This window comes from Acinonyx jubatus, chromosome C2 (assembly GCF_027475565.1).
Source record: "Acinonyx jubatus isolate Ajub_Pintada_27869175 chromosome C2, VMU_Ajub_asm_v1.0, whole genome shotgun sequence".
In the NCBI taxonomy this organism is placed as follows: Eukaryota; Metazoa; Chordata; class Mammalia; order Carnivora; family Felidae; genus Acinonyx; species Acinonyx jubatus.
In genome coordinates, this window is record NC_069384.1 from 122,023,722 (window position 1) to 122,047,066 (window position 23,345).

The 23,345-nt window shown below is 40.8% G+C and overlaps 1 protein-coding gene across 1 annotated transcript; it reads right to left on the reverse strand.

Moving 5' to 3' along the window:
* Positions 1-91: 91 nt before the first annotated feature.
* On the reverse strand, positions 92-21,552 carry MRPS22 (mitochondrial ribosomal protein S22). Its single transcript, XM_015083223.3, has 8 exons — positions 21,114-21,552; positions 10,233-10,396; positions 8,999-9,163; positions 7,015-7,158; positions 6,045-6,128; positions 4,676-4,821; positions 1,278-1,386; positions 92-320 (listed from the first exon to the last, which is right to left on the reverse strand). Exons 1-8 carry the CDS (start codon positions 21,535-21,537, stop codon positions 225-227), a joined length of 1,332 nt encoding a protein of 443 aa, XP_014938709.2. The 5' UTR covers positions 21,538-21,552; the 3' UTR covers positions 92-224.
* Between the last annotated feature and the right edge of the window lie 1,793 nt (positions 21,553-23,345).

The following is a 23,345-nucleotide window of genomic DNA, read 5'->3' on the forward strand; positions in this document are numbered from 1 at the left end:
TAACCAGGCACTCAGATATACTTCAGTTATCCCCCTGTGGCCTAGGAAAATGAGTGGAGTAACAAGATTTTCTTTGTATTTTTGTTAGAGGCACTGTTAAAAAACAATTTTATTGGTAACTCCCGTCTGTAGTTTTCATTTTGACATTTTTAAACATTCAGCTCAACATTAACAGAAAGCTAGTTATAATTTAAGTAAAATGAAATTTATTTAAAAAAATATTTTCAGGAAGCTGCAGAATGGCTAATGAATGCTTCTTGATAAGCTTGTAGTGTTAATTCTATATATGCTCCCTTCTGTGCTTCTGTTTTTGCAAAGACCTGTTTAAATTTAAAAAAAGAAACTCTTAAGCAATAGAACATGTACTATTTATAGTTTTCCATTTCTGCATTAGCAAAGTCCCAGTTTAAAAAGTCTTCCAAGTTTCACAATTTTTTTTTCTGATTATAAAATAAGCATACTACATGGACCAAAAAATAACATCCAGTACAGTTCAAGCCACAGTAATTCTAAATACCAGAAGAATTCTAACATGGTTGCCATGTCTCTTAGCCTGTTTTCAGAAAAAAATTAAAACCTGACATTGTACCCCCTGCTAGGTCAAAATGAAAATCATTAGATTTCAAAAAAAAAATCACTTTATTTTCCCCAAAAGCATTTTGCTTTACCTGACCAATCACAGAAAACCAAAATTAGTACCATAGTTTCTCTCTACTCCTCCTAGGGAGTCCATCACTGGTCACTTTTATCCTTAGAACTGCTTTGCGGTATGGGTAAAATAATATTGGGAGAGAAGCCAGATCCACAAAACCATGTCTATTCTGAGCATTAGAAGTGATGAAAATTATACAGTGACAGAGAACTCTGTGTAAGGCCATGGTTGGGAGAGGGAGGCAGCTCCAAAGTGCTAATGCAACTAAGACTTAGTAATAATACAGGCACCACCCTCTCCTTCTGGACAGGATTGTGACCGCCCTGAAGGACGGGAAGGTACACTGGGAACACGTGCTACCTGCTCCACACTGCCCTGCTCATCACTTGATCCCCTCAAAGAACAAGGGGGCGGCTGCCCTACTATCTGAACTACTTGGGACTTGAGTGTGCAGCTCCTCCACTCCCATCCCATCTGTTTCTGTTATCCAGGCTGAAGAAATAGGGGACTCTGGTCACTGTTTCAAGATCACAAATGTTTAGTTACTATTAAATATGACCCACTTTAGAATTCTTCCCATCTCAATTAGCACCACACAACAGCCAGGTGAAAAAAGTCCCTTTACCTTAATTAAATGTACTCCCTCCGCAGCCTGCTCCTTGGCCTCCTGAGCCGACGGGCCATCTGGATGGAGCATGTGATACAGCTGGACCAAGCTGGTGGCATCATCCAGTCTAGGGTGAAAGGAATTACTGCTGTCAGTGGGTTTTCTTCATTTGCTTCACAGTTCTATAAAAATGTGTGCCAACTTAAAACTAAATTACACTTCAAACTTTCCTCGGGCCAGACATTTTTTAAGCCTTCAGGTTTTATACTTTCAAAGGCATTTTCAGAATACGGGCCAATTTAGGCTTTATTTCTACTCTGAGGTAGGCAGGCCGGGAATCAGTACAGGGAGTGCCCAATTTATGAAAGTGAATATATTCTAAGTGTGACTATATTCCTTTTGGAAACGGAGCATTACTTCTCATAGAAACAGCATTCTTAATGGTAGATGGCTGCCAGGCCAGCCCACTTCACCAGCAGCTAATAATGTCCTGTTACTCAGAGGGCAGGAATACTACCTTCCTCCCACATAAGCTGGAGGCTGGTGGTCAGGGGATGCTCAAAGCCACTTGCCTTTAAGTTCATTAGCAGTGAACTTATTGGCAGCTAACAAATTTTCATTAAGACTCTGAATTAGTGGGAAAATGCCTTTACAAGAGGCCTCCTAGGAGTCCAAGGAAAGACTCCCAGGCTACCTATCTATTCACAGGAACCCACTAGTCAAAAATTAGCATCCTAGTGAAGCCAATCTGAAATTGTGCACCTGAGTCAGAAGGAACGTCAGGTTCTACTTTTGCAATCTAGAATTCAGTCTTCTGGTTTGTACTTACCTTTTTAGAAACCTATAGACAACTTCTATCAGCAAAAAAACCTCTTTAGCCTTCCCCAAACCAGTCACTGTCTTCTCACATAGTCAACACTTGCCCACCATTTGTCACCTCAAAGCTGAGGAGGTAACAACTTTTCTAAAATGCTTATGCTTTTGAGGTTATGCTGTGCACACTAGTGAGGTACTGGCTTCCAGTTGGGGGTAGAAGGATAGACCTCCTAATTCAGTATTTCTCCCAGCCATCTCATTAATTTTCTCTGCTTTACATCTGAGCTGGCGGCTAAAGAGTGGAGTGATCGTGAGGCTAAAGAATTTCTCAAGCCATGGTGACCTTAGAGAAATGCTCTAGGCTTATCCCAAGGCCCATCCACTCCAAGGCCATCCTCTGGGAGAAATGAGAAACCAGAGCTGTTCGTATAGTAAAACTTGCCAGGGAAAAAAATTCAAACATGTTCATTACAAATGTATTGCTTGTTATAATCTAACAAAGTCCAATAAACATGGCAACAAAATTCCTCAAATAAAAAAAAGAATTCCCTTTAGAGCTTAGGCATGTGGTCCTGTTAGGAGCTTAAATGGGTTTCTATATATATTTAGATTCCATTTAGGGCTTTATTACATTCATGCTAAAGTATAATGCCTGTATCTTACTAAACAAGTTAGCTTAACACCTAGCCATATTTGAAAATAAGAGCAAATAAGTTTCCACGTTCAAACAGATTTTAAAAGAATCTCAACCACAAACCAACACTGGGACTTAAGTCCGAAATAAATATGAGCCGAATCCCAGTTCTGCCTTGTGTTTCATTCAGTGAGGATGTGCACCCTCTACTGTCCGGTCTGAGATTTGCAGCACATTGTCCGGGTCAGAAACCACACAAGAATGGTTTTACTTAATGTGGAGCAGGAAAGATTACTCAAAACTCCCTCCCAGTATACAAGTAAACTGCTTCAAATGTAAAGCTTAAATATGGTAATGACTATTACTATAATATATATTACTACATTTTGATAAAGAACTTTGATTTTCAGTTACACATTTTTTACGAAAATGTTACATGTCTTTAAAATAAAAAAATTTCAGAATGATTCCATCTTAAAAACCTTATAAGAAAATTCGTTCACAGGAGATGTCACTGCCAACCGGCCCCCTGCTTATGTGGGATGAGGTTATTATGTGTCTGCCCTCTGAACTGGGTTACAACACACTTGCTAGTAAAGTAGGCTGGCCTGAAGTCATCAACCATTAGGAATGCTGCTTCTATGAGAAATAGTGCTCTGGTTCCAAATATGGGCTGTATTTCTTAAAGAATGCCTGTGGCACCTTCTAGTTCCAAATGCCTTAGGAACTTTATGTGAAGGACTTACATGAGATTACGTGGAGGATACTCTGAGTCAAAGCTCCTCATAGTCTGAAGGTGGCAGTAATCCCTATAACCCTCTTGTAGTTCAGACTTTGGAGTCAGTCAAGGACTGCCTACTGACCTTACTACAACCATGCTGGTTTCTTTTCCTTGCCATCTTGGCATTTCTAATCCAACTGATAATCAAAAACAACAGTTTCATCACAAGCTGTAAAGTACAGTTTCAGCTAGAACCTGGGAGCACACCAGTAAAATACATGCATGTTAAAATACAACAGATATTCCAGGGGCGCCTGGGTGGCTCAGTCGGTTAAGCATCTGACTTCAGCTCAGGTCACGATCTCACAGTTCGCAGGTTTGAGCCCCGCATCAGGCTCTGTGCTGACAGCTCAGAACCTGGAGCCTGCTTCAGATTCTGTGTCTCCCTCTCTCTGTCCCTCCCCTGCTCGTGCTCTCAAAAATAAACATTAAAAAAAACATACAACAGATATTCCTTGTTTCATGCAACTTTGGAAAACTAATTTTTTCAACATCTTAAAAGTCTTGCAAAAGCAAGGGACATTAAAAACAGTATTTTCATAAATTAAATGATGACTTTTACTGAAAAGCTCCAGTCCCACCAGAAAACAAGCACCTGTCAGAGTTTATGTCTTTACATTTCCTATTTAATCCCTTTTTGAGTCTCTGGAAAGTTCACTGGTCCCCAGGAACTCTGGTGAGGCCCAGGATAAGTCAGTATCCAAGGTATATAATACAGACACACTACCAAGTATCTTTCAAAGAATCTAGCCTTGTTTAAACAACACAAAAGCAGGGGTGCCTAGGGGGCTCAGTTGGTTAAGCATCCAACTTTGACTCAGGTCATGATCTCATAGTCTGTGAGTTTGAGCCCCGTGTCGGACTCTGTGCTGACAGTCTGGAGCCTAGTGCCTGCTTTGGATTCTGTGTCTCCCCCCGCACCCCCCCCCACCCCCGCCCTGTCTCTCCCACTCTTGTGCTCTGTCTCTCTCTCAAAAATAAACATTAAAACAAAAACAAAAACCACAAAAGCAAAGACTTGAGAAAACTGGGTTGTGCTGGAAGAACAAACCCATAAACAAATGAGGTAAATGAAAGGTATTTATTATTGGACAATACACTGTCATCAATGGGGAAAAATAGCTTAAATACAGATTTACTATAATAGTTGTAAGAATTTCTTTTACTTACTAAGATTGTACTTACAAATCTCTCTGAATCTGGTCAATCAGTAAACCATCAATCTTTTTCTTATTTACGAAATACCAAGCCATTCCACCAAAGTGTCTTGTTGAGCGTAAAAGGTCATACTTTCCGTGTTTATCTATATCTTCGTAAGTCTGATGATGAATCTATCCACACAAAATGTAATTTTTCAGAAACATGAAAATAAAAAGTGAGGATTACTGGATGCACATTTACTAACATGAGCATTGCCCAAAAAGGTATCAGTAAACCAGGTCTACTGATACCCGCCTCCACTATCATTAACCAATAGGTATGGTTTAGCCTGGCCCTCCACTGTGGAAGTGTGTGGCAGCCTGGAACAAGTTTGCCACACATTTACAGTCAGATCAATTACTTTTCAGCAGCCAAGCACTACTCACGAAGCACCTATTACATATGCTGGAGACCACTAGGGGAAAAGAAAAGAAATCAAGAATGTTTTTTCACTCCTCCCTTTTTCTCCTATCCCATCAACTGCTCTATTCTTACTAACTAATGTTCCTTCAGTTCTTCCAGATTCATCTTGCATATGATAAATAGGGCATTTCTGTGTTCAAAAGGCTTTCAAAGGCCTTCTGACTAAAGTCCAGATTCTTGAGTCTAGCCTCTGAGGTCAAGTACGGCCCCATTTACTTTTCTAGCTTCATCTTGAACACCTCCCATACACACTGTATGTACAAGCAAACCAGATGACTAGCCATTTGCAAGCACACTGTTTCCTACCTGTTTTTCACACTGTTCCCCCTCCCTGCCTGAAACACCTCTTCTCACTCAACTTCACCGTGTTCCCTGCCCTTCTAGAACCCTGGTCAAGACCCCTATGAAGTCTTTCCTGAGAGCACTTTGTAATCTTCTCTTAGCACCTAACATCTTAAACCCAAGGTGATAATTATCTGCATACTTATCTAGCACCCTTCTCCACAGTCAATGCCAGACTGCAGCTCTGACAGAGCACACCCGATCTTAGTTCATGTCCTCGCCTATATTACCCACCACACTATCTCACACATGGAAGGCACTACGTGATTACTTACTGAATTGTAAGACACACGACATTTTGGCAAATTTTAGCAAACGACTCTGTTCCTGTATGATAAAATGAAAGGAGAACAGGCTTTGCCTATTCAAGTTTGGGTCCTAAACTACCACCTACTAACTGTGCAACTTCCAGCAAGGTACTCAGCTCTCCAAACTTAAATTCTCTCATCTGTAAGGGCTGCTGTAAGGATAAAACATCTGGTATACTTCAGGTACTCCATAAATGTTCAGGTATTTCTCTTTCCCTTGAATAAATCTTACTCATAACCATACTTAAGTCCATACTTTAGAAACTATAAAATATACTCACTTTGATATATTCAGCAGAATCTGGCTCAAACTGGGCAACACAGAGATTGAGGACATCAACATGCCGGTCCTGGCTGTACATGGTCTAAAACCACACAGCACAGATGGAATTAGACGAGATAAACACGAAAGCTCAACACCCGTCCTGATGTCATGACAGATGTACTCATCCACATCTGTGCCCAGTAAGAGGTAGGCAGAAATAATACAGGCTCCACAACTCACACCCACATTCAAATCCCAGTTAAGCCAATTGCAAGACTGATAACAGTGGTGGAGTCATCATTAGAAACACGTATCTGTCAGGAGTGCTGATTCGAAGGGGCACATGCACCCCAATGTCTGTAACAACACTATCAACAATAGCCAAATTATGGAAGAGCCCAAACGTCCACCGACTGATGAATGGATAAAGAAAATGTGGTATACATACAATGGAATATTACTCAGTGATCAGAAAGAATGAAATCCTGCCATTTGCAACAATGTGGGTGGAACTTTAGTGCATTATGCTAAGTGAAATAAATCAGAGAAAGACAAATACGTGATTTCAACTCACATGTGGAATTTAAGAAACAAAACAGATGAACATTAGGGAAGGGAAGCAAAAATAATATAAAAACAGAGAGGGAGACAAACCATAAGGGACCCTTACATACAGAGAACAAACTGAGGGTTGATGGAGGGATGATGGGTGGGAGGATATGCTAAAAAGGTGAGAGGCATTAGGAGGACACTTGCTGGGATGAGTACTGGGTCTTATATGTAAGTAATGAATCACTAAATTCTATTCCTGAAACCAATACTACACTATATGTTAACGAACTTGGATTTAAATTAAAGAAAAAAACAACAAAAACACAAAACCCTGCATATCTGTGCTTATCAAAGCAGAATGCTCTACAGCACCAGAGCCAATGTTCAACCAAGAAACCATCACCAATGACTCTACGAAAGCACAGTCACCTTACCTTAAGATTTTCTTCCTTGAAAATTACTGGTGTCAAAACCCTACGACCTTCTTTTGGGAAATAAACTTGTATCATCCTGTCCCGTTCTTCCCAAGAGGCTTTCCGTAGCGTGCCACTTGGTTCTCTGACAACAATAAAACGCTCCTGAAATAGAAAACATAATCAAGAATGAGTTTCTGAAGACTTATTTTTAGTTCCAGTGTTCCATTAAGCACCATTATATGAATAATTTGCAATCAAAATATAAAATGCAACTGGGAGACCTAAAATGCAATGGTCTAGGATTTCAATGATAATGTTAAACCTCGAAGACTTGGCAAGATTTGATACTTCCTTCACTAATCACTGCTCTGCCTCTGACAATCAGAAATCTAAAATGAACGTATTTACTAAGTGCCAACCATGGTCCTAAAGTGAACTCAATACATAAAATGATTCAACTAAAAAAAACTGATCAGAGATTCATCTAAATCCATTTCAGAGGAAAGAAGTACTATGAGACCTTTCAAACTGTTTCATTTCCCCATTCCAAAGTCTCACTGAAACAGACTTCATTTACTTTGTGATCTACTTCTAAAGTCCCTGGGATAAAAGGAACAAACCCAAGAATGTGGAGTCTTAATTCCTCACCTGTGTAATTCCTTATAGTGACAGGAGACATAAATGTGTCAGAGAGACCGTCTCCCTGCTTCGGGCCTCTTCACTTTTCCAACTACCAAATCCCAGGCCATGAGATGGCTTCCCTCTGAATTCCACCCACTGTGTGTGCCACTCAGTGGGCAATTTATCATGTGCAAGATTCCTGACACTGCTCAGATACTGTTAGAAAACTTAAAATGGGCAGGAGCTATGGATTATAATTCTTCACAATACCCGGTGACTTACAAAGAACTTTGCACATCGCAGATACTTGATATACATCTGATTAATGTTTAAATTAACTGACTTTCACCTTTTCAGAGATGTGAGAGTCTCTGAATGTGTTTTGAGGATAATAAAAACTTTCATCAAGTACTGCAAACAGAAAAAAATAGCAGATGCCTAAATAACACAATTATTTCTCAAAAGGACTAAGGTAATTTGAATTCTAAGTTCCTCTCTCAAGTTATAAAATGCTCCCATAAACAGCCTTCAAAGCACTGCAAACATATAATAAAGCAGCCCAAAGCAAAAATTTTAATTAAAATGAAACTCTGAGATCCTTGTTCATCAGGTCAGGCATACAGGCAGTTGATGTACACAGACATGGACACTGCTCGAATCATGTCTTCTAACCATAATCATATATGATAAAAAGAATAATGTGGTGTGGCCCTTCCCCCAACCATAGCGTTACGTAGTACTCTAGTGCATTTTTTGGGCTAAATTATAAATCGCTCTTGTTTCACTCTTAATTGAAAAAGCTCAAACACAGTTCCCTTTTGGAACTGGTCATCAAGGGAAGAGGAGCTAGAGAATAAAAACCACAACAGAAGAAGCAGTGGTATCTGAGAATTATCTGGGGAAACCTGTCACTCTTGCTGCAAATTCCGAAGAGCGAATATCCTTTGGGCAGTCTGGGTTTTTCTGGCATCCTCAAGAATTTACAGGAAAGAAAAATGTTTCAGCTTAAGAAGTCAGTCTAACTGGGGCAGAAAGAATCCCCTTCTGCCACTGCCTTGAAGATTTCTGCCTATTTGTGGCTTAGGGGTGGGTTTCTGTCTGTAAACCCCTCGTTCTGTCTCAGCACACCTTTCTCTGCAATCTGGAATATACTGTGTCCATAATCTGTAGGGAAATGGTAACATGATGATGTGGGACTGCTCTGCATTTCTCTTCTTCCTTATGCTGGGCTGGATCTTCCGGAAGGGTCTCACCCAGTCACAGGAATTCTGGTTTGGAAGATTCAGAGATAGCTGGGTCACAGTGATGTCGACCCTTGTTCCTCAGGTCCAACCGCACATATTTCAAATAAAGATCATTTTGCAGTTAGATATATACTCACCCTGTGTGGTATGCTATACGATATATCAGTAAACACATATTTGGCTGTTTCCGTTCCTTCCAAAATTTTATCTTCAGCTAACACGTCATTTATTGGCGCTCGTTCTTCCAGAACCGGTGGCATTTTTAATCGTACTTTAGCTGCCTCAACTGCCTTTCTTGTAGCCTAATGAAATAACACATTTCTTAAGGAAAGCTACAATGTTACAGACAAGAAGGATCATCTGACAAAAGCAGATACTGATATAAAATGCCAAGGACTGCGAAAAGAAGAAGCTGTAGCCACGATTCAGTGAGTGAAAAGGCCCCTGCACCCTGGCTTTTGCCTCTCCACAGTGGCTGAGAGCACCACCTACAGACTCAACCATTCTCGACACAGCAAAAGATGCTCGGAGACTGAGCCGGGCCACAAAAGCTGCTTAAAATTAAAGAAAGGATTTCATTTATTGTGTACATACTATGTACCATATATTGTTTACATACTCTGAAAATATTTGGCTCATTTAATGCCCACAACTACCTTATGAGCTAGCTGACACTGTTATTCCATGGAAGAGAAAATAAAGGCACACAAATGTTAAGTAAATTGCTAAGAAGTTGCAACACTGGGACTTGAACCCTGGCAACTCAACTCCAAATCCCACGCTCTTAACCACTGACCACAGTGCTCCATGCCACACAGTTAGCAATGATTACCTCTGAGAAGTTCAAAGGGGACCTTTTACTCATGTGATATACTATTGGATATCTGAATGTTTTGCTCTGACTGTAATGGGCAATAATGCTTCACATATTCACACATGAAAGCATTTTCCACAAAGCACTCAATACGCATGACTCCAGGAGGACCCTGGTAGCTTAGAGTAGCATGTGCTTCAGCAGGATCTCATAATCCCACGAAAGCATCAGCTTCAAAGCAGCTCACAGCGGAGGCTTCTGACGAAAGAAGCTGAAGCAGGCAGGACAAAGAAAAGACACTCGAGCAGGTTTGGGAGCAGAGGAGGAGCTCTGCCTGGACACGCAGGCCTGACCCACGTGCCCCCCGTCCGCCTAATTTCAGCCACGCTCCCTGCTCCTATCTGCCTGCCTGATCCCATTTCTCTTCTCAGTCTGTGCCTGGAACTCCCATCATGAGCATCTACGGAAGAGCAGCTCTCAGCGTCCAGGGGGCCTCTGGAAATCTAATTTAACCCTTGAAAGAAAAGTATCCTGCCCATATGTCTGCATTCACGTACTTCTTCCAACTGTGCCTGGGTCATCAGCTTATAGGTTGGTGGCTTCAGTTCTTGTACAGCTGGTTTAAAAATCTTCTGCAGATTCAAGCCTGTCATCTTGATGAGTATGTTTTGGACTTCCTCATCCATAAATGTAGGTTTCTTGATCTCTGAGCTACCAGATTCTGTTAAAATGGATTGTAGTAAATAAGGAGATGGTAAAAATGACAAGCCAATGAGACCTCAAAACAGAAAAGTTAACAGAAATGATGAACAAAATGTCTACCTCAGTATGCATAATGTTAATCCCTATGAAATCCATTCATCCATTCCTTGATAAAATTTACTGACCATTTACAATGATTAAGAATACTGGAAAAAAGGCACTCAATCTAGTGGAAAAGCAACATAAAAAAACTAATTAATCTGGGGCACCCGGCTGGCTCAGTCAGTAGAGCATGCAACTCTTGATCTCGGAGTTGTGAGTTCGATCCCCATGTTGCATGTGGAGATTACTTCAAAGTAAAATTTTTAAACTAAGTAATGTAATAATGTTAATCATAATAACTTACAGAGTTGTCTCCTATACGTCAGGCATTACACATATTTTCAGAAATGTTTAAACAACCCACAAAATAGGTATTGATATCTCAATTTTATAAATGAGGACACTGGAGCCTCCTTAAAGACAACGAGCTATTAAGTGACAGAGTCAGGATTTAAACCAAAGTTTGTTTCTAGAGCCTAGATCAGCTCTAGTCTCTCATGGTGGCCCCCAGTGCAAGTACCACATACATACTCTTGGAGCAGAGATGGACACGGCAGGGTCAAAGAAGGCTTCCCAAAGGCCTGAACAGCACAGAGAATAAAGGGAAGGAAATTCCAAGCTAAGGGGCTGCAACTAGAAAACACAGGCTTGGATTACGACATGGGACTGAAAGGCCAAGCGGGTGTCATGGAAGAGGCTTGGACAGGAGAGGAGACCAGATATCATCTCTGCCTTATGCAGTTTGCCTATCCATTTGCCTAACTTCCCCTGTTCCATTTCCATTAGGAAAAAAAAAAGAAACAGAGAAAAAAAAAAAAGAGAGAGGAAATAAGTACCATTCCTTCCCAGCTACCTCTTCCTCTGCTAGTCCTGTACATGCTGATTCCCCTAAAAATCCTTCTCTTCTCCCTTCCTATATTCTCCCTGAATGATATCCTAGCAATATAACTTTAATTACTTCTTTTTTTTCAAGTTTTTAAAATTTATTTTTGAGAGAGAGAGAGCATGAGTTGGGGACAGGCAGAAAGAGAGGGAGACACAGAATCTGAAGCAGGCCCCAGGCTCTGAGCTGTCAGCACAGAGCCCGATGCGAGGCTCGAACTCACAGACCGTGAGATCATGACCTGAGCTGAAGTTAGATGCTCAACCAACTGAGCCACCCAGGCGCTCCAACTTTAATTACTTCTATATGCTTGTGACTCTAAAATCTGAATCTTCAGGTAAGATCATCCTCCAACCACCTAACCCATGGACATCTCACTTGCACCCCAGTACTGCCAAAGCAGAACCCATCAACTTTCTCCCGTCTTAAACCTGCTTTTCCTATTGTTCCTTATCTTAGCAGCATCCATAGGTCATGTGGGCCTGAAATCTCACAGTCATTCCTGACTTCTTTACTCTCCACATCTAGCCAAAGAGCAGTAGTAACAGCAACAGCAATGATAACAAATAACATTTGTTAGGTGCTTACTATATACCAGTACTTACTGAGCTAAAAATGTTACGTATTCAGCACATTTAATCTTCACAACCCCAGCAATACCATAATTATCCCCATTTTACAAAAAAAGCACACTAACACAGAACATACTGCCTGTTATACCTCATAAATCTCTCTAATCCTCCATTTCCCACTGCCACTACTCTGATCAAGGCCATCCTCATCTCTTGCCTTTGCTTCCTAACCAGTCTCCCTGACTCCAAGAATGACTCAGACTCCATTCTGACACCACTGTAGACCATTGTTCACAGAACAACCAGAGTAATCTCTTAAAAACGCAGTCAAAACAAGAGGAAAGATTAACGAAACTAAGAGCTGGTTATTTGAAAAGGCAGGAAAATTCACAAACCTTTAGCTACAGTAAGCAAGGAAAAAAAAGAAAGGACCCAAATCAACAAAATTATAAATGAAAAAGGAGACATTACAACTCATACTACAGAAATACAAAGGATCCTAAAAGGCTAATGTGAACAATTACATGGCAAAAAACTGGACAACCTAGAAGAAATGGAAAAATTCTTAAAAACATATGCCCCACCAAGACTGAGGAAGAAACAGAAAATCTGAACACACCAATTACTACTAAGGAGGTTCAATGAGCGATAATAAATGTCCCAACAAAGAAAAGGCCAGTACCAGATGGCATCACAGGCGAATTTTACCAAACATTCAAAGAAGAATTACTGCCAATCCTTCTTAAACTCCTCCAAAAAACTGAACAGGAGGGAACACTCCCAAACTCATTTTACGAAGCCAGCACTACCCTGATACCAAAGCCAGACTCTACAGCCATACCACCCTGAACACACCCAATCTGGTCTGATATCAAAGCTAGAAAAGGACACTACCAGAAACTACAGGCCAATATTCCTAATAACTATGGATGTAAAATTTCTCAATAAAATACTTGCAAACCAAATTCAGCAAAAGATCATTCACCATGATTAAGTGGAATTTATCCCTGGGATGCAAGGATGGTTTGACATACACAAATCAATGGATACATGACACTAACAGAATGACAGAAAAATCATATAATCATTTCAACAGATGCAGAAAAAGCATTTGACAAATTTCAACATTGGTTCATGATAAAAGCTCTTAACAAATTAGGTAGGGAAGGAACATACCTTAACATAATAAAGGCTATATATATGCTAAACCCACAGTTACCATGAAAGACTGAAAGCCTTTCCTCTAAGTTCAGGAATAAGACAAGGATGTCTCCTATTCAACATAATGCTTCAAGTCCTAGCCAATCAATTAGGCAAGAAAAAGAAAAGGTTCTCAGAATTGGAAAAGAACAAGTAAAATTGTATCCAATTGCAGACAATAGGATTTTGTATGTAAAAAATCCTAAAAACTCCACAAAAAAAACCCAAAACAAAAACTATTAGATCTAATCAGCAAATTCAGTAAAGTTGCAGGATACAAAATTAACATTTAAAAATCAGTAGCATTTCTATACTAACAGCAAGTTATGTGAAAAAGAAAGAAAGCAATCCCATCGACAACAGTATCAAAAACAATAAAATACTTAGGAATAAATTTAGCCAAGGAGGCGAAAGAAATCAAAGAGGAGGAATGCAGGGAGGATGGTGGAGTGGCAGGATCCTGAGCTCACCTCACCCCAAGGATGCACGGAGGCAACAACTACATGTATGGCAACTAACCCTGAAAATGACCTGAAGCCTGGCAGAACAGATCTCCCGCAGCTGGTTGTAGAAATAAGGCCACATCAAAAAGGGTAGGATGGGTGGAAACACAGTCAGTAATCAAACCCCTGGCTCAACTAACCAAAAACAAGAAGGATATCACAAGCACAGAGGAGCAAGAAGATCAGACACCCAGACTGGACTCCTTCCCAGACCCACACTGGGGAAAGGAGTCCCCACAAGATCTGGCTTTGAAAATGAGTGGTGCTGATTTTAAACTCTGAGACAGCCAGAGGTTAAAAAACCTGAGACCCAGCATGCTAAGTAACTCACCACAGACACAGCACAAAAGCAGCAGTTGGAAAAGCACCTGAGGCATATGTGAAAGATATGTATGGACGAAGCTGAGGACAAGTGCCAGAAAGACAGGAATCTTCAGGAAACTTCCCTGGGAACAAAAGTGATGGTGCTGCCATTTTTCTTGCCCTCCCCAAGCCTAGACGGCCAGACTCTTGACAGAGCCTGTTCTAACACACTCTTCATCTACCTTGCTAGCAGCATGTGCCTTGCCTCAGTGTTGCCCCGTGGACCTGTCCCACCCAACCCACCTGCCTTGGTAGGCACCCCTCCAAAGCAATTCCTGCCACGGGGAGTGGGGGAGATAGTCCCACACACCAGCATGTGTTCAATTCCTGCCAGCCAGGCCTCTTACTGCCTGCATGGGGAACAAACCCTGCCCCCTTCAGCTGTCGCAACAACTGGAAACAACCAGGCTACCTACCAACAAGCCCATGGCAGCCGCAGCCAGGCCTTTCAACAGGACAGTACACTGCCCACTGTGCCTGTGGCAAATGAAGCAGGACATGGAGCCCACTGAGCTAAGGGCCAGCCCAACCCATCAGGATGCCCACAGAAATTGTGGCCTAGCCACAAAATGAGGACACACACAGTCCACACAGGGGACACCCCTGGAGCATGTGGTCTGGTGACAAGAAGGGATTGTGCTACAGGGCACCACAGGACCTCTTCTACACAAGGATACTACTTTAGAGATCAGGAGACATACCTACCTGATACACAGAAACAGATACAGAGAGTGAGAAAAAAATGAGGAGACTGAAGAATATGTCCACAAGGAAAGAACAAGACAAAAATTACAGAAAAAGAACTAAACAAAATAGAGATAAGGAATATGCCTAATAAAAAGACCAAAGTAACAATTATAAAGATACCCAACTAGACTTGAGACAGAGGAATAGATGAATTCACAACTTCAACAAAGAGATAGAAAATACAAAAAATAATCAATGAGAGTTGAAGAATACAATAACTGAAAGAACAAATACACGAGAGGGAATCAACAGCAGATTACAGAATGCAGAAAAATGGATCAGTGATCTGGAAGACAGTGTAATGGAAAACAACCAACCTAAATAGCAAAAAGAAAAAAATAACAACAAGTAAGAATAGGTTAAGGGACCTCTATAACATCATGAAGCACAATAACATAGTACTATAGGGATCTCAGAAGAAAAAGAGAGACAGAAAGGGGCAGAAAACTTATTTAAAGAAGTAATCGCTGAAAATATCCCTAATCTGGGAACACATTCAGGTTCAGAAAACACAAAAATCCCCAAACACGATGAACCAAAAAAAGTCCACACCATGACATATAATTAAAATGACAGAACTTGCAATAAAGAGAGAATATTAAAAGCAGCAAGAGCAAACAATTACACACAAGGGAACTCCCATAATGTTATTACCTAATTTTTCAGCAAATAATCTGAAGGTCAGAAAGGAATGGCAGGACATATTCAAAGTGCTGAAAGGAAAAAATTTACAACCAAGAATGCTCTACCCAGCAAAATTATCTATCACTCAGAATTGGAGAGATCAAGAGTTACCCAGACGAACAAAAATTAAAGTTCATCACCACTAAATCATCTTTACAAGAAGTGTTAAAGAGAATTCTTTAAGTGGTTAAAAAAAAAAAGACAATAACTACAATTCAGAAAATTGTGAAAGGAATAAATTTCACTGGTAAGAGCAAACATATAGTAAGTAGGACATTAATCACTTATAAAGGCACTATGGAAGTTAAAACACAAAAGCAGTAAAATCACCTATATCTACAAAAATTAAAAGAAATATTAGGGATATACAAAATAAAAAGATGTAAAATATGACATCATACATATATAAAACATGGAGGAAAAATGTAAAACATAGTACTTTCAGAATGTGTTCAAACTTAAGCAACCATCACCTTAATAATAGGGACTGCTATACATATATGATGTTATATATACACCCCTGGTAACCACAAATCAAGAACCTGTAATACACACACAAAAAAAAAAGGGAAAAAAAGCTAAACATGACAGTAAAGAAAGCCACCAAACAACAAGACAGCAAAAGAAGAAAGGAACAGAGAAGAGCTAAAAAAAAAACCACCAGAAAACAATTACTAAAATGGCAATAAGTACAATACCTATCAATAATTACTTTACATGTAAATGGAGTAAATGCTCCAAACAAAAGATACAGGGTGCAGATGGATTTAAAAAAAAAAAAAAAAAAAAAAAAAAGACCCATCTATGCGCTGTCTACAAGAGACTCACTGCAGAACTCAAGATACACAGAGACTGAAAGTGAAATGATGGGAAAAGATATTCCATGCAAATGGAAGAAAAAAAATAGTAATGTTTACATCAGACAAAATAGACTTCAAAACTAAGACTGTAGCAAGAAACAAGGAATTACATAATGATAAAGGGATCACTCCAATGAGAAGATATAATTGTAAATATCTATGCACCCAACACTGAGGCACTTAAATACATAAAGTAAATATTAATAGACATACAAAGAGAAAGTAACAATAATAAAATAATAGCAAGGCACTTTAACACCACTTTTACATCAATGGATGCAACATCCAGTAAGAAAATCAGTAAGAAAACAATGTTCTTGAATGACACTTTAGACCAGATGAACTTAGCACATGTATACATAATATTCTATCCAAAAACAACAGAATACACATTATTTTCAAGCGCACATGGTACATTCTCCAGGTTAGATCACATGTTAAGACTACAAAACAAGTCTCAATAAATTTAAGACTGAATTATATCGTGCATCTTTCCCAACCATAACAGTATAAAAGTAGAAATCAACTAAAAGAAAAAAAAAATGAAAACAAAACAAAACAAAACAAAAAAACACGAACACATGGAGGCTAAGCAACATGCTCCTGAACAACCAATGGGTCAACAAAGAAATCAACAAGAAAGATATGGAGACAAATGAAAATGGTAACACAACAGCCGCAAATCTTTGGAGCACGACAAAAGCAGTTCTAAGAAGGGAATTTATAGGAATACAGTCCTACCAAAGAAACAAGAAAAATATCAAATAAACAATCTAACCTTCTACCTGAAGGAAACTAGAAAAAGAACAAGGCCAACATTAGAAGGAATAAAATAAAAAAATTTAGAGCAGAAATAAATGAAACAATAAAAAATAGAAAAGACCACTGAAACCAAGAGCTGGTTCACTGAAAAGATAAGAAAATTGATAAACTTATAGCTAGACTCATCAAGAAGAAAAAAAAAAAGGACCCAAATCAGAATTAAAAGAGAAGTAACAACCAGCACCACCATACAAAGGATTATAAGAGACTACTACGAAAAATTATATGACAACCTAGTAGAAATGGGTAAGTTTCCAGAAACATAACAATCTTCCAAAACTGAAGCAGGAAAAAATAAAAATGTGAACAGACCCCTTACAAGTGATAAAGTTAAACCACAATTTAAAAACAACAACAAAGTCCAGACCAGATGGATTCACAGGTGAATTCCACCAAACTTGTAAAGAAGAGTTAGTACCCATTCTCCTCAAACTATTCCAAAATAATAGGGGCACCTGGGTGGCTCAGTGGGTTAAGCATCCGACTTGATCTCAGCTCAGATCTTGATTTTAGGGTCATGAGTTCAAGTCCTACATTAGGCTCTACACTACATATATAACCTACTTTAAGAAAAAAAACAAAAGTAGAAGAGGAAAGAAAGCTTCCAAATACATTCTGTGAGGCCAGCACTACCCTAATACCAAAACCAGAAAGAAAAGAAAAGAAAAAAAACACAGGCCAATATCCCTGGTGAACCCACCCTTATGTCGTCAATTAATCTACCACAAAGGAGGCAAGAATATACAATGGAGAAAAAAACAGTCTCTTCCATAAATGATACTGGGAAAACTGGATATCTACATGCAAAAGAATGAAAGTGAGTCACTTTCTTACACCATACACAAAAATAAACTAAAAATGGATTAAAGGCATAACTCCTACAAAAAAAAAAAAAAAAAGAAAGAGGGGCGCCTGGGTGGCTCAGTCAGTTGAGGTCATGATCTCGTGGTTTGTGAGTTCCAGCTCCGCGTCGGGCTCTGTGCTGACAGTTCAGAGCCTGGAGCCTGCTTTGGATTCTGTGTCTACCTCCCTCCCTCTCTCTCTCTCTCTCTCTCTCTCTCTCTCTCTCTCTCTCTGCCCCTCCCCCTGCTCATACTCTGTCTCTCTCTCTCTCTCTCTCAAAAATGAATAAACTTAAAAAAAATTAAAAAAAAAAAAAAGAAAGGCAGTAATTCCTCTGACATCAGCCATGGCAACATTTGTCTAGATAGAACTCTTCAGGAAAGGGAAACAAAAGCAAACAAACTACTGGAACTTCATCAAAATAAAAAGCTTTTGCACAGCAAAGAAAACCACCAACAAATGAAAAGGCAACCTACTAAATGGAAGAATGCAAATGATAAATCACATAAGGGATTAATATCCAAAATATATAAAGAAGGTAATACAACTCAACACCAAAAAAGCAAATAATCTGATTAAAAATGGGCCGAAGACCTGAACAGACATCTTTCCAAAGAAGACATACAGATAGCCAACAGACACGTGAGAAGATGCTCAATATCCCTACTCATCAGGGAAATGCCAATCAAAACCACATTGAGATAATACCTTACACCTGTCATAATGACTAGACTCAAAAAGACAAGCAACAAATGTTGGCAAGGATGTGAAGGAAAAGAAACTCTAGCACAATGCTGATGGGAATGTAAACTGGTGCAGCCTCTGTGAAAACAAGTATGGAGGTTCCTGAAAAAACTAAAAATAGAAATACCATATGACCCAGTTAATTCCACTATACTGGTCATTTATCAAAAAAAGCCAAAACACTAATTTGAAAAGATATATGTGCCCCTATGTTCAAAGCAGCATTATTTACAACAGCCACAATATGGAGACAACTAAGTATCCATCAATGGATAATAAAGTTGTGGGGTATGTGTGTGTGTGTGTGTGTGTGTGTGTGTGTGTGTATGTGCATGTACACGCTTGTAAAAGAATATTATTTGACCACAAAAAAGGAGGAAATCATGCCGTTGGGGACAACATGGATGGACTGTGAAGGCATTATGCCAAGTGAAATAAGTCGAGCAGAGAAAGACAAATACTGTATGATCTCAACTACATGTGGAATCTTAAAACAAACAAAAACTCACAGAAAAAGAGATCGGGGGTGCCTGGGTGGCTAGGTCAGTTAAGCGTCTGACCCTTGATTTCAGCTCAGGTCATGATCTCATGATTTGTGGGACCAAGACCCACATCTGGCTCTGCACTGACAGCACAGAGCCTGCTTGAGATTCTCTCCCACTCATGGGTTCTCTCTCTCTCTCTCAAAATAAATATTTAAAAGGAAAAAAGAGGGGCGCCTGGGTGGCTCAGTTGGTTAAGTGTCAGCTTCACCTCAGGTCATGATCTCACGGTTCGTGAGTTCGAGCCCCGCATCGGGCTCTGTGCTGACAGCTCAGGGCCTGGAGCCTGCTTCGGATTCTGTGTCTCCCTCTCTCTCTCTGCCCCTCCGCCGCTCATGCTCTGTCTCGCTCTCTCAAAAATAAATTAAAAAGTTAAAAAAAAAGTTTTAAAAGGAAAAAAGAAAATGAGATCAGACTTGTGATCTTATGGTTACCAGATGAAGGGGTAGGAGGAGGGGGAATTGGAAGAAGGTGGTCAAAAGAAACAAACTTCCAGCCAAAAGATAAATAAGAACTAGGGATGCACTGTACAACATGATAAAAACTGTTAACACTGCTGAAAAGCATATATGAAGGTTGTTAAGAAAGTAAATCCTAAGAGTTCTTACCACAGGGGAAAAAAATGTTTTTTGCTTTTTTTTGTATCTACAGGGGAGAAAATATGTAAACTAATCTTGCTGTAGTAATAATTCATGACATATGAATTTCACAACATATTATCACTGTGTTGTACACCTTAAACTTATACAATGCTGTATGTTAATTGTATCTCAATAAAACAAAAAAAGTTTTAAATATGATCAAGATCATGCATGCCTGAAACTCACCAATGACTTCCAATATCATTTAGAAAAAAAAAACTAGGGCAGTCTGCTTTCTCACTGCATCCCCCACTAAACAACGTGCTCCCCCAAAGGCCAGAACCCTGTCTTATACTCATCTCTAACACCCAGGTCACTTAAAGCACCTGGCAGACAATATGTGCCCAGCACTATTCTCTCAGACCGTCTCACCCATTCCCCCAGCTTGAGTTACCACTTTCACCAGATGTTTCTCACTTCAGATATGAACTGCGTATTAGATACCTACACTAGAATTTCAAAAGCACCTCAAATTTAACGTGTGCAAACAGACGTTTAGTTCTGCCTTTCTGCCAAGCTCATCTCATCTACTCCTGCCTCTTCTTCCCTCACCTCCCTACCTGTTCCTACAATTTCTCTGTCTTGGTATAAATGGGATTATTCTCCACTCAACTGTGCAAGCCAGAAACCTGAGAAGCAACACTGATTTCTCCTTTTAAACTCAGAGCCAAAGCCATAACGAACCCTTATCAATCCTACCTAAAACATGGGCTTCCAAACTACCTGTATTTCAGTCTCATTTCTGGACTTTTGCTTATGCTGTTTCCTCTGCCTGAAATGCTTCCTGTTTTCTCCCTATAGCGTGGTTAGCCAGGTCTCAGCGTTCGTCATCATCTCCAGGAACCCTTCCCTGCCCCTTCCAACCTAGTTTGAGGGCTACTCTTATGTGCGATCCCCTATCCACAGCCTGGGTCACACTACACTGCCACCTCCCCCTTGGGCCACGAGTTTCCTCAAAGTTTAGTTGGCCGTTTCCCCAAACGTAGCTGTGCTTTGCAAGGAACCGAACTCAGGCACTGTTAGTTAAGCGAGTGAAGAATTACAAAGGTGGGCGATAACAGACCCTTCAGGTACAAGGTACAGAAGGAAGCCGGCTGGGTCTAAGGGAGCACTGCTAGAGGAGCCGGGGACTGGGATGAGGGGGTGGGGCCCGCGTGGTTCTCGCCAGCCAGAAGGACGCTCTGGGTCTCCCAGGAAAACTCGCCAGCGGACGTCTGACAGGTCACTTACCCGCCTCAGATGCAAGCCGACGGCATGGCAACCCCGCCCCGCAGGGCCTGGGCAGCGGCTGGAGCAGGGTGCCGAGATGGAGCCGAGTTCGGGCCGGGAAAGAGACCCGCTCGGTGTTCCGAGTACCTGTCAGGAGGCCCCACAGCGACACAGACACTCTGAGGGTCGCCATGATTATCCGGGGGCCATCTGCGCCGGAAGTGGCTGTGAGCCATTTCGGGTCTCGCGCACTTCGCGCGGCATTCTGGGAAATGTAGTCTGGTGCGGGAGGTGGGAGGCGAAGCTGCGCAGCTTTACGATTTTCTTGTAACCCGCTTCTTACCTCGTGGAAAATGTTCGTGTCCTGTGTGTGCATACAGCCAAAGGTAAAACGTACAACATCTGCCTTATATATTTTTTCCTGGACCTTTCCTTCGGTTTCCATGGCTCTAACCGATTTCCATGGCCTGCCCAAACCTTCTCTCCATGCCCCAGGTTTAAATCCAACTGCCTACTCGACTTATCCATTCCAGCTTATCACAGACCCTCCCACATGCCAAATATAACCGATTGCCACCACCAACTTCATCCATACAAACTCATACACTTCATTCTGTCTCAGAACCTTACCTCTTTACTTCATAGCCCTTTTCTCAATTTGTGATTATTTTGCTCATTTATTTGCTTATTTTTCTCATCCCATGAAGACAATCACTCTACGTATGTCACCTAACCTGTAATGTCTATGTCCAGCAAACATGTGTTGAATAAATGACTGAATGAATGATTAAGTGATCCTGTTATTTTCTTACCAGCTGTCCAGGATGTGTAGGTCTTTCTCTTCCCTGTAGTTTGGCACTTGTGCTAAGAACTCTTCCCAAGGCCTGGCCAAAGGAGGATGTTAACACTTGTTTGAGTTAGTTGGACAGGTAGACTCATCTTCTAACCTTAACCTCTTTTCCACCATGGCTCATTTAGATCTCTGTTTCTGAACAGATTCCCTGATTGGGTGGGGGAGCATAGAGCTCTAGGCTGCATTCAGGGATGGCTGCTGCCCTATGCTTCCCAACACTTCCGCTCACACCTACATGATAGCAGGTAGCAAGTGTCAGGGAGTGGTAGTGAAATGCATGCAAGTGTCTCCCAGCCCGTGCCCTTTCTCTAAGAATCACCCACCTACTTCATTCCCATAGGCACTGCTGAGAGGATAGGCCTCACTGGCTATGTTTTTGTATATCACTCCCCTGAATAATACTGTTTGGACAATGAGTGGACACCTAATGCAGGAGGAATGAATCCATTGGCTGCTGTATTAGTTTCTTGTAGAGATGGCTGACTATGTGCTTTCAGAAAAAGAGAGATGAGGAAAGGTGCTATCTTGGCCAGAGACCCTCCCATGTTCCTTTCATTAATCTCCTTTATTCGGGCCACACTAAGTTTTACTGACAAGTATTAACCAAGTTTCCTAGTTCTAGCTGTAACCATGGACAGTCGCCCACGTCATTCAGAATCTCAGTTCCTCACCTACAAAATGGTTATAATGAGAGCACTTACCTTGCAGACTTTGAGGACAAAGGACTTTCAGGATTTGACGTCTGGCATTTCATAAATGGGGTGGGTGCAAGACAGCTGGGTGGCAGCAAGTCGGGGCCTGTCTGAAGATCTTCAGAGGGAACGCTTATCAGTGAAGGCTATCTGGTTATAAGCAACAAATATTTCCTGTCTAAAACAGAGATGGAAGTGTTGGGAAAGATGTTGACTATCTCACAGAGTGAAAGGGAAAGGTGAATAGCAAAGCCGCAGGAAGGCCTTGAAGGATGGAAACTCCAGGGTTCCCAGAGGCAGGAACTCAACAGAAATCTCTCCAGGAGGCTGCTGTCAGAATGCCTTGGTTCCAACTACTTGCTTTCCATCAAAGCCAAGTTCCTGGTGAGAGAAACTGACTGGCCTAGGTGAGGTCCTATTCACCCCCTGGGAAATGGGGAGGGCTGGCCCTCGGACAGTCCTAAGACACCCTAGAAGCATCCAGTGGTAGGATTCATCAGGTCAAATCTGGGATCACCAGCTCTGTGGAGCAAGAGTGGGTATTATTTGTAAAACAAAAGTATAGTGACATTTCAATTACTCAACTGCCAGTGATTTTACAGGGTCTGAATTTTCATTATTTTCCTAAAGGGACTGGGATTTTGCCCTGGGCTTTTAGAATTCTTCAAGATGATGATCTGGGGGCAGAATACTGGAAGAGAGATGTAG

What these genes read in the sequence shown, in the direction of transcription:
- MRPS22 (XM_015083223.3), bottom strand. Translation starts at nt 21,537, where the DNA reads ATGGAAACCGAAGGAAAGGTCCAGGAAAAAATATATAAGGCAGATGTT. An exon ending in CCCAGGCACAGTTGGAAGAA is followed by an intron (nt 9,164 to 10,232) that starts GTACGTGAATGC and finishes TTATTTCATTAG; the next exon opens with GCTACAAGAAAGGCAGTTGA. An exon ending in CGTATAGCATACCACACAGG is followed by an intron (nt 7,159 to 8,998) that starts GTGAGTATATAT and finishes TTTCTATTTCAG; the next exon opens with GAGCGTTTTATTGTTGTCAG.